The sequence below is a fragment of the Labeo rohita genome, chromosome 11 (genome assembly GCF_022985175.1).
Source record: "Labeo rohita strain BAU-BD-2019 chromosome 11, IGBB_LRoh.1.0, whole genome shotgun sequence".
NCBI classification, from domain to species: domain Eukaryota; kingdom Metazoa; phylum Chordata; class Actinopteri; order Cypriniformes; family Cyprinidae; genus Labeo; species Labeo rohita.
The window spans coordinates 25,299,324-25,314,880 of NC_066879.1; the positions used below are offsets into that span (position 1 = coordinate 25,299,324).

A 15,557-nucleotide genomic window follows, 5' to 3' on the forward strand; every position below is an offset into this window, starting at 1 on the left:
ATGATGGAGAAGATCTTTTGTGTAGTTTATTTTTGTATTTTTAAAGCTTTTCTCCTGTGTGTATGTGTATGTCTGTGTGCTTTTTTTTTTTTTTTTAACTCACTACTTTTATTTTTTTTTTTTTGTTTTAAAAATTCTTGGCCATCCCCGTTGGTTTAAGGATTTGTGGGAAGAAGGGCTTTTGGATGGGCCGTTCTCTTGTCAAGTAGTTTTTCATAAGGAAAGACATTGCATATGTGCTCAAGCTGAGTGGTGATGTGCTACAACTGAAAAGGATGTAAACAAATGTAAACATCTGAAGGGCTTTTACTTTGTTTACTGCGTATTTCTACGCTTGTTTCCACTCTGTTTGTGTATGCCAAACCTTGAGATGTAAAAATCGTAACTTTTTTTTTTTTTGTTTGTTTTTTGTTTTAAATTCCTCACCTTATCAAACCGCCATTTATTAGTAAACACTCAGCTTTTTCCCCTTCCTCTGGCTTGTCCTCTTAACTTTTTCACAACATAACTTTGTAGAATTTTCTCTGCCCTAGATTGTGAAGGAAGTTGTTCATGTGAAGATAAATTTCTACTTTTTTTTGATTATCTGAGAGGTATGCAAAGTAAATGTTTAGTGTATACCTGTATGTCTCCATGTGGGTGAGGATGGCTGTACTCACTCTTGGTGAAAGCCAAGTTCGGATTCGACTGTAATATAGTTCATTCATAACGCAAGAAGTGAAGATGATATCCTGGCCTTTTATATATTTACCTGTACAACGTTTTTACATGTGGGTCATCTCCTGATTGCCTTTTTTGTCTTGACTTATAAAAGAAACAGAAATATATCAACTGTCTCCCTGATTAATTTCGACCAATTTCTTTTCGTTTCACGCAGCGCATCGTGAGAGTTCGTTCCACCCCTGCTGCCTTCCAGAAATGCTGTGAATTTGAGTAGTTATATTTGGTTAAACTCTTTCCAGATAAGGCTGTTAACTTGTTTGCATTTAAAATGGAGGTATTTCTGCTGAAATAAAGGAATGATATCCCAGCATAGTATTGATATGAAGTAGTTCATGAGGTTGTATTTTTATATAAAAGTCTTTTACACATGCATCAAGCAAGATCAATGCTATTTTATTGTGAAAAGGGGTAAAACTTTAGCATAGGGACCAATTCTCACTATTAACTTGCTTATTAGCATACCTATTATTGACTCTTTATTAGTACTTATAAAGCACATATTCTGAATGACCATATTCTACATCCCTAATACAATACCTTAATTTAACAACTAACTTTAACTATTAATAAGCAGCAAATTAGCAGTTTATTCAGGTGAAACGGTTTGTTAATAGCAAAATTACCAATAAAACCCTTTCCAACGACTGACATCTTTTTACAGAGTACAACTGAGGGACTCAACTATGGTTATGCAACTATTACAGAAGGTTCAAACATTCACTGATGCTACAGACACATGATGCATTAAGAGCCAGGGGGTGAAAACTTTTGCACTTGAAGATCAGGGTAAATTTTACTTATTTTGTCTTCTGGGAAACATGCAAGTAGCTTCTGAAGGGCAGTACTAAATGAAAAAATATAGTATTTAGGCAAAATAAGAAAAATGTACACATCTTCATTCTATTCAAAAGTTTTTAATGCATCGTGTTTCCTTCTGAAGCATCAGTGAGTGTTTGAACCTTCTGTAATAGTTGCATATGAGTCCCTCAGTTGTCCTCAGTGTGAAAAGATGGATCTCAAAATCATACACTCATTGTTGGAAAGGGTTCAAATACACAAAAAAGCTGAAAAACCAAAAAATTATGGACCTGAAGGATTTTTTTTTTTAAGAACAGCAGGCAGTTTAACTGTTAACAGGAGAAACAAGGGACTCATGAACAGCTTTTACTAAAAAAAAAAAAAACAGTTGTAGATCATTCAGGTAAAAACAGTACCAAGAGTATGTATACTTTTGAACAGGGGCATTTTTACTATTATTTTCTCTATATAACATGATTTTTATGGAACTTATCAGAATCTTATTCAGGTCAGTACTAAATAAAAAATAACATGCATTTTGTATGATCCCTTTTATTTCTGTAAAATTAACATTTTGTAGATTCTGCCAGGTATATGTAAACTTTTGACCTCAACTGTATAGTTATAATAATTATGATCCTTGGTGTGAACCGGCCTTAACACTGGACAGTAGCACAGGAGTTTGTCCTTGCTTCAACAATTGCATTTTTTACTTGGCTGCTTCTCCTGTTGCTTCCGTATCATCTGGATGTCTTCTCCATTCTCCACACTGTGACTTTTGAGCTGTAGAGAGTGTGGCACAAACTATAACTTAACACTGCAGGTTTTTTGGTCATGCTTTGTATTAAATGTTCAGTTAGGCCTAGCTACTGTCTCTCATCAAAAACTAAATTAAATATTTGTTTAAAAAAATTCATATTTAGTAGGCTGCTTGAACTCACATACTGCAGGGCCGCTCGTGCCGCACTGTAAAAGGTCGTGTCCACGCCAATGTCTTCCTTGGCACTACATTCAAAATATTCAGCTCCGGTTTCACTGCACCACTGCTGGGCTTTATTTGTGGACACCTGTCAATCAAATCGTGCTATCAGTTATAAGCAAAATCACTGGATCTTATAGCTTGTAATTGACTAACCTCTCGATAATCAAGGTCAATTTTATTGCCGAGCACTATGAAAGGGAATCCAGAGGGGTCTGAAGGAGATGCCTGCACCAGGAACTCTTTCTTCCAGACTTCTAGTGCATCAAAGGAGACGGAGGAGGTAACATCAAACACTAGGAGGCAGCAGTGTGCTCCACGATATAGCGTGGTACCCAGGGAGTGAAACCTCTCTGTTCCTGCAGTGTCCCAGATCTGGTGCAAAAACAGCTGAGTATTGCATGACACAGTTTGTAGAGCCCTATTTGGTCAGTTGTAACCAGTGTTATTGTAATGAAAATTGTGGATCCTGCATATAACATGAAGTGGATAACTTACTAAGTTGGCTTTTATTTTAAAAAGTGTGAGTTTAATAGATCAATGTGAATGTATCTCACCTGGAGGATCACTGATCTTCTATCAATAGTGATTTCTTTGGTAAGGAAATCTACCCCAACTGTGGCACGATACAAATTTGTAAAACGATGGTCGACAAACCGGGTCATAAATGAAGATTTTCCCACTCTGTTCAAACAAAAAGAAACAGGGAAAACTAACTGACCAGAGAATTAACAGGTACATTAAACTATTAACTGCCTACAGGACATTCACAATAAGTTGAAGAACCAGCTTCCTCTGTAAACATGTTAAATTTTTTAGAAACACAAGCAGCTGTTGAGGTTTTTCATATTTAGAGAGTAACACTGCTTTTAGTTTGTTTCTGTACTTCCTTATTTTTGTTTAACAGGTCTGTTTTTGGGCCACAAATACTGGTATTCAAAAGTTTGTAATCACTTTTGAAACTTTTAAAAGCTAGTTATTTTGTATATCAGTGTAGCATTTAACTGATATTTTTCAGTGTAAAACATAATGTTTAATTACAATAACTGTTTTTAAACAAATAAAGTTAACTTTTTTTATATATATAACATTAACAACTCCATACATAGAAAACATTCTTCTGTAATTGTTTACAAAGTAATTTAAATGTATTTACAGTCTTTTTAAAAATATTATGCAACTTGGTGAATAGATCTATCACACTCCCTTCAGAAAATAAAAATTAAAGTAACAGTGATACCATAGTCATACCAAACGTTTGAATGGTAGCATTAATGTCTTTGTTGTTCTTGCAAAAGTAGCTGGACTAAAATGTGATACTGGACAAGTTGTATTGTCTATGTGAATTGCATGTGGGTCTACATGTACATGCTTTAGTAGCTAGGTTTACCACCAATACTTTCTAAGACAGACACTCACCCAGAGTTTCCGATAAGAATGATTTTCAAGTGTGGTGTGCTCCACTCTGTCATGATAAAAATAACCAAAGCTGTCTTCAATGAAAGGAGGTCATGAAGGAACTCATCTCAGTCAACACTTCTTCATTCTGCATTTAACAGACTGTAATGTCCTGTTCGTATCACGGATCCATAAGAAAACATGGCAAAATAGGTAATGGTTAACTACCTTAGCAGTGTAAGGTAAACAAACGCCTTGCTAAACTAAACAGGTGGTGTAAGCTAACAAAAATGTTAGAGGTATTGCAACTGTTGGGCAGTTTTAAATCCTATGATTTGCTATCTGAAAAAATACCAATCCACATAGCACTGCTCTTCATTTCTGAAGTGAAAAATTACAATTTGGAAAGTTTATTTATGCATTATCTAATGCATTTGCATCATAAACTAACTTTTACAGCATTTATCTAGGTTAATAGTAAGCTATCATTTATATATTCGTTTTTCGAATATATGACTTTAAATTAAAATACATTAGTAAATGCAGAAATTAACACTTTTCAAGATTAATATGTGCGCTCTGCAATACGCAATTCCGATTGGTCAATCGCACTATGCAACCGTAATGTTCGCTGTCGTCTTTCCAGGTTTAAAAAATGGCGCTATTATTACATTCCGAATTCGCGGTCTTTTGTTTCATACACACGCAACTGGCGCCATCTTGCACTTATTGTTTTCGGCGAAAATTACCTCAGAAGTAGTTGCAGCCTTGTCTTTTTCTTAGACCAAAATAAGATTCAGGTAAAACAAACAAACAAACACTTTTCACTTTTTTGTTTTGACATTTTTAACTTTTAGGAACATTTTAGATTTACTCTGGTCCACTTATGTTTGATCCCTGTAATACACACTACACTTTGAAATACCTTGGAGTAGCCTACCATATACAAGTACATGTAATAATAATTCACTACCATGTTCATAGCTAAAAGTACAGTGTGATACCATTTACAGTACCATGGTACCGGCACTGTTAAGTAAGGGTAGATTTTCATCATTCCTTTAGCTTTCAAAGTACAAAATATAGAGGCAAACACTTGGCAGGAGACGCCAAATGTCAGAAGTCCTCACATGGGAGGTGTCTTGTTTTGTGTCAGTTAAGGGTGTGGAGACCAAAACTGTAAGTTGTAACAGTGAACATTGAGACCAGTTCTCCTCAACTGAAACGTGGTTTTGACTAACTTACCTCACAAAAACATAGACAAACTTAGCTGGTACCTTTGAGTCACACTATTACTTATGGGAGCTGTGGCTTTGAGGTCAGGTACACATCCTCTTCTTTGAAAGTTTAGAATTTCACCTCTGTCTCACATGTCATTCGTTACTCTCTATGAATTATATTCAAGTGATATCCTAAGTAGTCCGTATCTCTGAGGGTATCCATCCATGGATTTTTTAATGGGTTTTTAAAGTAGTGGTTATGGATTTACGAGTCCTAACATTACTTTAAGGTGCTTTCCATGTTTTGTTGTACAAAATACAATCACTCAGTGTGAAGACAATTGTCAAATGTTTGAGACAATTGTTGTTTAAAAGTATACACCACTAAGTTTTGTTTGTTTGCTTTTAAAAAAATTCACACTTCTATGTAACAAGAATGCATTAAATTGTCAAAAGTGACAGTAAATGCATTGATAAGGTTACAAAAGATTTCTATTTTAAATGAAATGCTGTTCTTTTGAACTTTCTGTTCTTGAACGTTCTGAAAAAATTTATCAAAGTATCCACAAAAATTGTTTCCCTAAAACATTAATATGTTTCGTAAGCAGAAAATCAGCTTATTACTGAGGACTAGCGTAATGGCTGCTGAAAATTTAGCTTTGCTATCACAGGAATGAATTACACTTTATAATGTATTAAAACAGAAAACAAATATTTAAAATTATATATATATATATATATATATATATATATATATATATTTTTTTTTTTTTTTTTTTTTTTTTTTACTGTATACAGCCTTGGTGAGCAATATACACTGTTAGCAATATACTGCAACTACCACTTGGATGTGAGTTCACATACTTTTCTTTCTTGTTATTCATGAAAACCACTATTCTAAAAACAAACGATTCCCCATGGGATCGGATGGTGAATAGCCTTTCGTGTTAGCCTACAAATTGACATCATGAATTAACAGCTTTATTCTTAAATATGTTGTGGATGAAGTGGCGTGGAGGAGGGACAGACTGGAAATTATTTCAGTGTGATATATATTCTCTTACAGTCTGCAACCCATAGACAAGAAGCATTCTGTGTCCTCTCACTCTGACTTATCTTTGGGATAAGACTTCGACTAGAAATGATTTTACAGTCTTGAGGATGAGATATGTAATTATTTGGGAATGAAGCTACTTGTTGGCAATAACACTTACATATGTGGCTGACCTGAAACAAATTCATTCTAACTTTGGATATAAATAAAAATAAGAAGTCTAGGCAGAGAGAGAGAGAGAGAGGCGGTCCTTTGAGCTGTACCCTCATGACACAGAGCTGCTCAGCTGGCTGTGTGAGGCAGAGATAAGGGCCTGCTTTCATGGAAGTTTCTTTCCTTGGAACTGGAGCGCTGCCCCAAAAACCCACAACTACCCCCAACCCCCTGGTCTTTTTGCTTTGACCCCCACACCACCCTGACCAGTAACTGTTCCCACAGAGTCTTGTGTCACTCACCAACTGAAACATCTTTACGGATCCACACGGGCATTGTCTATGTTGCACCTGGATCTGAGGACTTCCTGGTTTCAGGAATGGATATCATTGCACTAACAGAAGTGCACTGTCCCTGTTGTCAGTCACATTGCCCCTAAACAAAACCCTAGATTGCAAACACATGACACAAGAGTTATGGAGAAAGACCAACGCAATGCAATATTTTGCTGAATCTGTGAAAATGTGAATAATTTTAACAAAATAAGAGAGATCATACAAAATGTACTGTCCTGAGTAAGATATTTTACATAAAAGATGTTTATATAGTCCACAAGACAAAAACATAGCTGTAATTATTAAAATAACCCCCTGCAAAAGTTTGGGAACCCTAGGTTCCTAATACTGTGTGTGGTTAACTAGATGATCTACGACTGTTGTTTTGTTTTGTGATAGTTGTTCATGAGTCCCTTGTTTGTTCTGAACAGTTAAACTGAGCACCGATCTTCAGAAAAATCCTCCAGATCCTGCAGATTCTTCCGTTTTCTGGCATCTTTTGCATAGTTGAACCTTTTCCAGTAGTGACTGTATGATTTTGAGATCCATCTTTTTACACTAAGGACAATTGAGGGACTCAAACACAACTATTAAAAAAGGTTTAAACGTTCACTGATGCTCCAGAAGGAAACACAGTGCGTTAAGAGGGGGAGTTTTGAACAGGATGAAGATGTCCAAATTTTTCTTATTTTGTTGAAATATCATTTTTTCCATTTAGTACTGCCCTTCGGAAGCAACAGAAGATGCTTGCATGTTTTCCGGAAGACAAATTAAGTACAATTGACCTTGATCTTCAAATTAAAAAAAGTTTTCACCCCCCAACAATAGTGTTGTTTGGGTCAAACTTATCGATTTTTCTTTTATGCCAAAAATCATTAGGTTATTAAGTAAAGATCATGTTCCATGTAAATTTGCCACCATAAATATATCAAAACTTAATTTTTGATTAGTAATATGCCTTGCTAAGAACTTAATTTGGACAAGTTTAAAGGCAATTTTTTTTTGCAAACTTTCAAATATTGTCCTATCCTATAATATTTTTTTTTTAATTAAAATTGTATGTAAGTAAAAATGAGAAACATATTCACTGATTTGTGCCCGGCTAATCTAAATGTCATATTAATTAGCTTCAAATAGAAATACTAGACATCTAAAGTAAGTCCTCATTTAGATAACCAACTAAACGTGTTTGTATGTGTGTGTGTGAAAAAAAAGATGACTACCAAGTTGCCTGACTACCATTGTAGGGTGTCACTGTTTCTGTGAGTTTGCTCATGTAGTGTCATGGCTGGTCTTACGATTCTTCAGCCTCCCACTTCAATCTTGATAACCTCTTATCACAGTTCAGCAGCCTGCACACACACACAACCACCAGCCACATCCCTCAACACTGCCTCTCTCTCTCTTCAAAGGTCCAAGTTTTTGCAAGCATTTTAAATTATACACATTTTCACTTCAATTCAAAAGTGGACGATTTAATTTTTAAGAACAATAGATAATGCCTTTTTACCACAAATACTAACTTCGACACGACAAATACTAACACGACATGTTCAGGACAGACATTAAGTTTTTTTTTTAAGTAATTAAGTTAATTTAACCATTTACCATCATGTCTTTTTTTAAACAGAATGTCAAATCTACTCTTTTCCATAGGAATTGAATTGAATGGATGTTTTAAAGCAATATTTGATGAATAATGATTAGAATTTGAGCTTGTTTCTCATATGTTCTTATATGTTTTGCAGCTTGACAGCCCTATAGTCATCATCCACTTTCATGAAATGGAAAACAACTCCCTTTCCACTGAGGTAAAAAAAAACAGTCACACAGTTTGGAATGACATGAGGGTGAGTAAATCAAATTTTGGAGGAGCTGTCCTAATGTAACAATGAATGTATTGGCCTACATGCTGAAGTTCTAAATTGGGGCCTTATGTAAATCAATAACCTGGCCATTGATGAAGGATTTGCTTCTCTGGAGCTCTTCCCAGTTTCCCTGAAAATTATAAATGCACAATGGTGGAGGGAAGTTAAGAGTGTTTTGACTGTCAAATGACAGTGACAGTCTAAGTCCTGTGCTCAGGCAGGCCGTTCTGTGTCCGTATCTCTGACCATGATTGCAGCATTTGAGTTTATTTGCATTACTGTTCTTTGCTGAGCTGCACCAGGGAAAAGTGCTTTTGCATTTTCATTTGCTTTGTTCAGTCACCGTTTCCATTCGGAATAGTCCTTGTTACTGCTCTGCGCTCTTTTAATTTCTATATTTACACTCTTAAAAACGCAGAAATGGTTCTTTATGGTGGGAAAAGCTTCTTTAGATTTTTAAAATGGTTCTTTTAAGAACTGTTCATTGGAAGGTTCTTTGGGGAACCAAAAATGTTTCTTTTATGGCATCAAACCATTCTTATTTTTAAGAATTTATTGTGTATGTGCCATAGAAAACTTACATGCTTACCTTTATTACTGTTGTGCTTGAACCATATGAATGTTATGTTTATGGGTGTTTCTCATATTCTCTGAGAGATTTTCTCAGACTATGAACACCAGGTCATTTTATATAACTTCTGGTTTGTAGTTGACACTTTTGGACACTTTTTATCTCACAGCTTGACATAACTATATATTGGATAAATTCATATTGGTGTAAATCTTTTAATAGCTGTCTTGCTAAAATCTTACAGACGTTTTCCACTCAATAACTGATTTAAACTTGATTGTGATATCTTAATTAGCGTTCAAAATCATGTCAGTCGCCAATCATACACAAACATAATGGTCAAGAATATTTATACAAAACACCATTGTTAAGGTGATCTATACTTAGTTGCTGTGTCAGCCAGAGATCTGCCATATAATATTCAAAACTCTAAGCATGGCCGTATGGTAGGAGTGTCCAAAAAAGTACCCCAACCCCACCCATTGGTGCCCTACAATTTCAAATGAAGTTACTAGTTTCCAAAGACTGAGGGAGATAAGCAAGCGAGCAGAGGACCAGCACTCTCTCATTCTCCAGCCGTCCTCCATGATCTGTGCAGTGGCGTGAATCTACTCACCTGATAAACAAGATATTCAATACATCACTTGTAGGTAAGTTCTTCCATACAGTGCCAGTAAAAGTGTCTCACAACACATTACCTGGCTTTGTACTCATAAAACTATTTTCCATGTGTTTTTAGATATAGAAGAGAGTATTTTTTAAATTAATTCAACACATCTTTAAAATTTGCCAAATACTTGATACTTTTATATTTGTTATAGACTAGATCTTAGTGTCCAGACAGCTTAGAAGACACCAATTTAATCCATTAATTAACATATAAACCTATAAATAAATGTGTGTGCTGTTTGCAATATATTTTATAAACTTGTGTAAATATAAACGTGCAATTATTATGTGCTATTATATCCAGCACATTTTAAAATAGCGTATTACTGCTATTATATTTAAGACACTAGACTGCAACAATAATTTAATAAAAAGACAATGAAAAATGTGTCCAGAATCAGATGCTACTGTCAATTTAGATGTCAAGTAGAAATATTCCAATGATGTTTTTCTCTATTTTATTACTTTATAACTGTATTGTAATTATTTTAAAAAGTCTGAATGTGTTAGTTCCTGTGTTTATAACTGATTCATATTAACATAAAAAATATATTTTCAAAATACTACTGTTATAAAATATACATTTTGTATATAACAGTTTAATTGTATTAATATTAAATGAACATATTTCTGAATTAGCCTATGACTACCTGTAAACCAAAAGCATATTTCTCCAATGTACACGTAACTGCCAGTGCCTTCACGGGTAAAATAGGTCATTCATGCTTTGATTCGTTCAACATTGTTCCATTGATTGCACAGCATTATGCTAATACGCACAAAATAGACTGAATTTTGTCTGATGCTTTCAGTGTGTGCAATCATTATATAGACTGATAATGATAAGCCACAGTTATCAGGAGAATATATGATGCTATTCATAATCAGTCAACTAGATTGATTGTTTTTCTGTTCATCATATGATAACGAGGGAAATAACAAGAAAATATGTTCCAACATTATTTATGGTAATTACGTCCATTACGTCATTTTTACGTCCAAATTTGGTTTGATTTGATGAATATATTTTATGTTGTAGTTTAGGTTATAATGTCTGAGGGTAAGTTTAATTTAACTCAAACTTAGACCTCAAGTATATAAATAAATAAAATAAATTTTAAATAAATTTTAAATAAATTTTTTATTTCTAGTTTTAATAATGATTTCATTCTCTGTGCTGACATTTTGATCTTAATTTTCTTTAAAGACTAAAAAAAATTATGGATTCATATATTTTTTTGATGTTATAAAATTAGATGCTTCCAGAGCGTCATTTTTCAAGACATATATAATCAATACTGATGCTCAACAGTTATTCTGTTTTTCAGAGTCAATACTATGGTCTTTCGGTTAATCTTTTAATAGTCAATTCCCCTGTGGGAGTAAATGTTGTTGTGAGCTAATGCTAACTGTTATAAATGCCTGTGAGAGATTCAGACATGCCGAAGTATTTTTAGTGCTGACTTTTTGTCACAGTCAAATGAGGACCTTTTAAAGGGAAGTGTGACAGGCCGTACTGTCTAGATACCTTAATAAAGTATTGTGCGGGCCAAAGAGATCTATAATACCTGTCAAGTTCTCTGTTAGCCTTTCCGTCCATCTTTTGCTTAGCTGTGAAGATTGAGAAAAACTGTTTGTATTGAATTTAGAATTTATTATCTAATCATCAATTCATTTCAAATAAATTAATAATTCTTCCAAAACCATGGTATGCAAGGCTGAATATTATTTTTCCCATATGAAAGATGGAGAACTCATCCGAGCAGTCTCGTTGGGTGTCCCCCAGCCTGATCAGTCCAGACCCACTGGCAAACTACACCACAGAGCCTGGTTTACTGCCACCCAGTGAAGATGACGAGCCTTTCTACTCCAGCTCTGAGACTGACTTACTGCCATCATATTATTCCACTAGCGGCCAGAGCCGAGCCTCGTCGTCTTACAGACACAGTCCAGGTGAGTTCCTCACTGCTGCAGTTGAAAGACTGTAAAAGTGAAAGCATCACAATCAAGTGGTATTCCAAATATAATAAACAATCAGTAGGAGCTGTCTGAAGACATGCAACCATGGTTTCACTGGTTTCCACACCACCATTCACTCCTAAAAAATAAACAGGGGCTCCAAACAGGGGCTTTTGCAGTGAAGCCATAGAAGAACCATTTTAGGTTCCTCAAAGAATCTTTCGATGAACAGCAGGAAGATTTTAAGAGTCTGAAGTACCTTTGTGCAATGAAAAGGCTGCATAGATATTAAAGCTTCTTCACTGAACAATAGATGCCAATGAAGAACCGTTTTTTTTTTTTTTCATTTTTTTGTAAGAATGTAAAGGGATAGTTCACCCAAAAATGAAAACTCTGTCATCATCCTAATTTTGTTACAAACCTGTATCCTCTTAAAAATAAAGTTTCCAAAAGGGTGTTTTTGCATTGATGCTATAGAAGAACCATTTTTGGTTTCCCAAAGAACCATGTTTTGAAGAACCCTTATAAAGAATCTTTTCTGCATTTGAAAGGTTCCATGGATGTTCAAGGTTCTTCATAGTCGAAAAAGGTTCTTTAGATTTTAAAAATGTTCTTTGGGGATCCAAAAATGGTTCTTCTATGGCATCAATGCAAAAGCACTCTTTTGGAAACTTTATAATGTTGTTGCATTGTCACTGCATGAACAGCAGTTTTTCAAAACTATCAATATTGTGGTAAATTTTTTCATTTTTTTGAAATAGTTCGCCAAGTCTACTCCTCTCCATCAATTCTGGGAAACATCCAGTGGCTGGACAACTCTGCTGGTCACTCTCTAAACTCTTCCTACAACCCCACATCCACTGTCTGGGCAAGCAGTCCGTTCACAAAGACGCCTCTCCACTCTCACACCTCCACATCCATCTACCCGAACAGCGCTACCCCATCTTTCACCTCCCCCAAAGAGGGCTTCCCTTCCCCGAGTCGTGATGGGAAGGAAAGTCCCAGGCTCCAGGAAGTCCTGAAAGCCGAGCGTCTGAGTCCCATGGGTGGAAGCAGCTTTCTCAATCTGAGTTCAGCCACCGGAGGTGTGTACGGTCCTTCTCCGCACATGCTGGGTCCATACGGATCGTACATGACCACGTCACAGGACTATAGTTCAGCGGCGCTCTATTCTTCCGCTGGACCTTGGATGAGCCCTTCATCATACTCGCCCAAACTTCGCAACAAGATGAGACTTTCGCCACCAGGTATGTACATCTCCTCTATAGTAGAGAAATTTTAGAGAGAAATTTTAAATGATTTGACATAAGTACTTCTGAATTTGACAGAGGCACGTGAATGTGTGAATTGTGGTGCCACTGCCACCCCTCTGTGGCGTCGAGATGGGACGGGCCACTACCTCTGTAATGCTTGCGGACTGTACCATAAGATGAATGGCCAGAACAGACCCCTCATTAGACCAAAAAAGAGGCTGGTATGTAAAAGAAGTCAAAATGATTTATATAACATTTGCACAGTAAACATTGTTCAGAAAATCATGTTGTTAATGTTTATTATATTTAAGTATTAAGTCTTGCATGGCTTAAATATAACATAAATTATGTTTCTAACTGAAATATATAGTAAAAAAAACCTATGAAAGATTTACGTTATTTTAAAAAATTCATATTGTTTTATGCATATTTTGGATTATTGGAGGTACCTTTTTTTGATGACGTTAAATGGTTGCGCTAGGGGAGCTACTGGCACTACCTGTTGCTATTTTTACCACAACACAACTTCGAAAATAAAATACTGATAAGATGCCACTGATAAGATTGTGCAGCTTTTGGTTGTAATTTTCAGTTGAAGGGCAACAAGAGAAACTATGTAAGTCTTCACTGCTTTTCCTAGCAATAAGAAGTGAAAAAAGAATGGGAAGATGCCTGTGGACAAAAAAAACTTTCTAAAAACATGCATCTCTGTTTCTTTCACTTTAGCTATGATGCCTTTGAGGCTTTTAGTAGACCACAGCTAATGAAAGAGCTTACAAATGGCAGAGACAAGAAACGCTAGATGCCATCCTGGCAGGATGCAAATATGCTGATGCTTGTCATGATGGCGCAGTTACTGAAAGAGATTCTCAGAGAGGATTTCACTCGTTAACCAGGGGCGTTTAGACTCCTTGTTTGGAAAAATCGATTGTACGACTGATTTAACCCTACACTTATATCCATCGCCACCTGTAAGCTATTTCAGTAGCTGTGGTCATTGTATCACTATTTTATTTTCTGAGTTGTGTTGCGCTAAAAATAGCAACAGGTAGTGCCAAGTGGCTCGCCGAGTGCAACCATTTCACATCATCAAAATAATGGCGCCCCCTATAGTCTAAAATATGTATAGAACAATGTCGATTTTTTAAAAATAAAGTAAATCTTTCATGGATTTTCTACTACATATTTCAGCAAGAGACATTTATGTTATATTAAGCCATAAAAGTCTAAATACCTGGGGTTGCCTTTTAATATCTTAATGCTTTGCATTTCGCAACAATATAAGCAATCAAGCAGTTGAGATTTGCTATAGTATGTATTGCTTTACAGCAATTTGAAGATAAAGTTGAACATACTTATATATCCAATGAATTATAATTAATTTATTATCTGGCGATTATATGAATTTTAGTGACAATAAACTTTGCTTCTGTGTCAGATTGTCAGCAAACGTGCTGGAACGCAGTGCGCCAACTGCCACACGAGCACTACGACACTATGGAGACGCAATGCCAGCGGCGAGCCTGTGTGCAACGCCTGCGGCCTCTACTTTAAACTACACAACGTGAGTGCACTCATTCATACTACATTCATCAAAAGGAAAAACAAGCGACTGCCAAACCTAAAATCTCCACTGTCTTTCCACAGGTTAACAGGCCTTTAACTATGAAGAAGGATGGCATACAGACACGGAATCGCAAGGTGTCTAACAGAAACAAGAAGGGCAAAAAGAGCACTGCTTCAGAGGTTTACCCTGACATGTCTCACATGGCACCACCTGATGAGCATGTAGGTCCCTATTCTCTCAACCCAGGACCCCTTCTGTCCTATAGTCACACCCCTCACCTACTGCCCCCTTCCACTTTGCACTCCTCTCCAACTTTGCCCTATACCCACCACCCAAACTCTGGCATGATGCCCACACTGTTGTGAAGGAAACACGTTTATTGGACCATAACGAGGCATGTACATTACATTGTACCTATAGTAAATACATTTCTTGCAGAAATGCATTCCATTTGTTTAGCAAAGAGAAAATGCGTTAAAGCTGCTCTATAAAACAGTCGCAGTGTAACAGCTTGTCACTGATTTTGAAACCGTCTTGTAGTAGTTTGAATAGTGGAACAGTAAAACTAAAACTGTCAGCAATATTATTACGACAAATGTAAATATTTATGACTTTATGGCTTTTGTATGTGCTAGAATTATATTACTATGACTTCTTTTAGGATGTTCAATAAATGCCTTATAATTAAATGTTTTGAGGTTGAAAAAGATATTCATTTATTAATTAAATATTGCAAGTTCAATACTATAATATACTGATAAATACTATTGAAGTGTTTACTGATGTTTTTTGTCATGTAGGCTTAAAGGAACAGTTCACCCAAAAATGAAAATTCTGTCATTAATTATTCCCCCTCATGTCATCCCAAACCCGTAAGAGCTTTGTTCATCTTCAGAACACAAATTAGGATATTTTTGATGTAATCCGACAAATTTCTGACCTTGCATAGACAGCAACGCAACTGACATGTTCAAAGCCCAGAAAGGTAGTAAGGACATTGTTAAAATATC

General features: G+C 35.7%; 2 protein-coding genes across 5 annotated transcripts; one reads left to right on the top strand and one right to left on the bottom strand.

Annotated features, from left to right (window-relative positions):
* Positions 1-80: 80 nt before the first annotated feature.
* On the bottom strand, positions 81-4,107 carry si:dkey-13a21.4 (uncharacterized protein LOC494576 homolog). Of its 3 annotated transcripts, none has more exons than XM_051123131.1 (5): positions 3,920-4,107; positions 3,058-3,184; positions 2,657-2,890; positions 2,467-2,588; positions 81-2,304 (listed from the first exon to the last, which is right to left on the bottom strand). In XM_051123131.1, the coding sequence occupies exons 1-5, from the start codon at positions 3,970-3,972 to the stop codon at positions 2,262-2,264; spliced, it is 579 nt and encodes a 192-aa protein (XP_050979088.1). In that variant the 5' UTR covers positions 3,973-4,107; the 3' UTR covers positions 81-2,261. The 3 variants fall into 3 exon arrangements, with proteins under 3 accessions (XP_050979088.1, XP_050979086.1, XP_050979087.1); XM_051123129.1 differs by having other exon boundaries at positions 2,463-2,588; positions 3,920-4,104; XM_051123130.1 differs by having other exon boundaries at positions 2,463-2,588; positions 2,657-2,875; positions 3,920-4,103.
* A 4,001-nt stretch (positions 4,108-8,108) lies between these two features.
* On the top strand, positions 8,109-15,242 carry gata1a (GATA binding protein 1a). 2 transcript variants are annotated; one of them, XM_051123126.1, is made up of 7 exons: positions 8,109-8,242; positions 8,409-9,749; positions 11,514-11,721; positions 12,489-12,974; positions 13,056-13,201; positions 14,419-14,544; positions 14,628-15,241. In XM_051123126.1, exons 3-7 carry the CDS (start codon positions 11,514-11,516, stop codon positions 14,910-14,912), a joined length of 1,251 nt encoding a protein of 416 aa, XP_050979083.1. In that variant the 5' UTR covers positions 8,109-8,242; positions 8,409-9,749; the 3' UTR covers positions 14,913-15,241. The 2 variants fall into 2 exon arrangements, with proteins under 2 accessions (XP_050979083.1, XP_050979084.1); XM_051123127.1 differs by having other exon boundaries at positions 8,118-9,745; positions 14,628-15,242.
* The last annotated feature ends 315 nt before the right edge of the window (positions 15,243-15,557 follow it).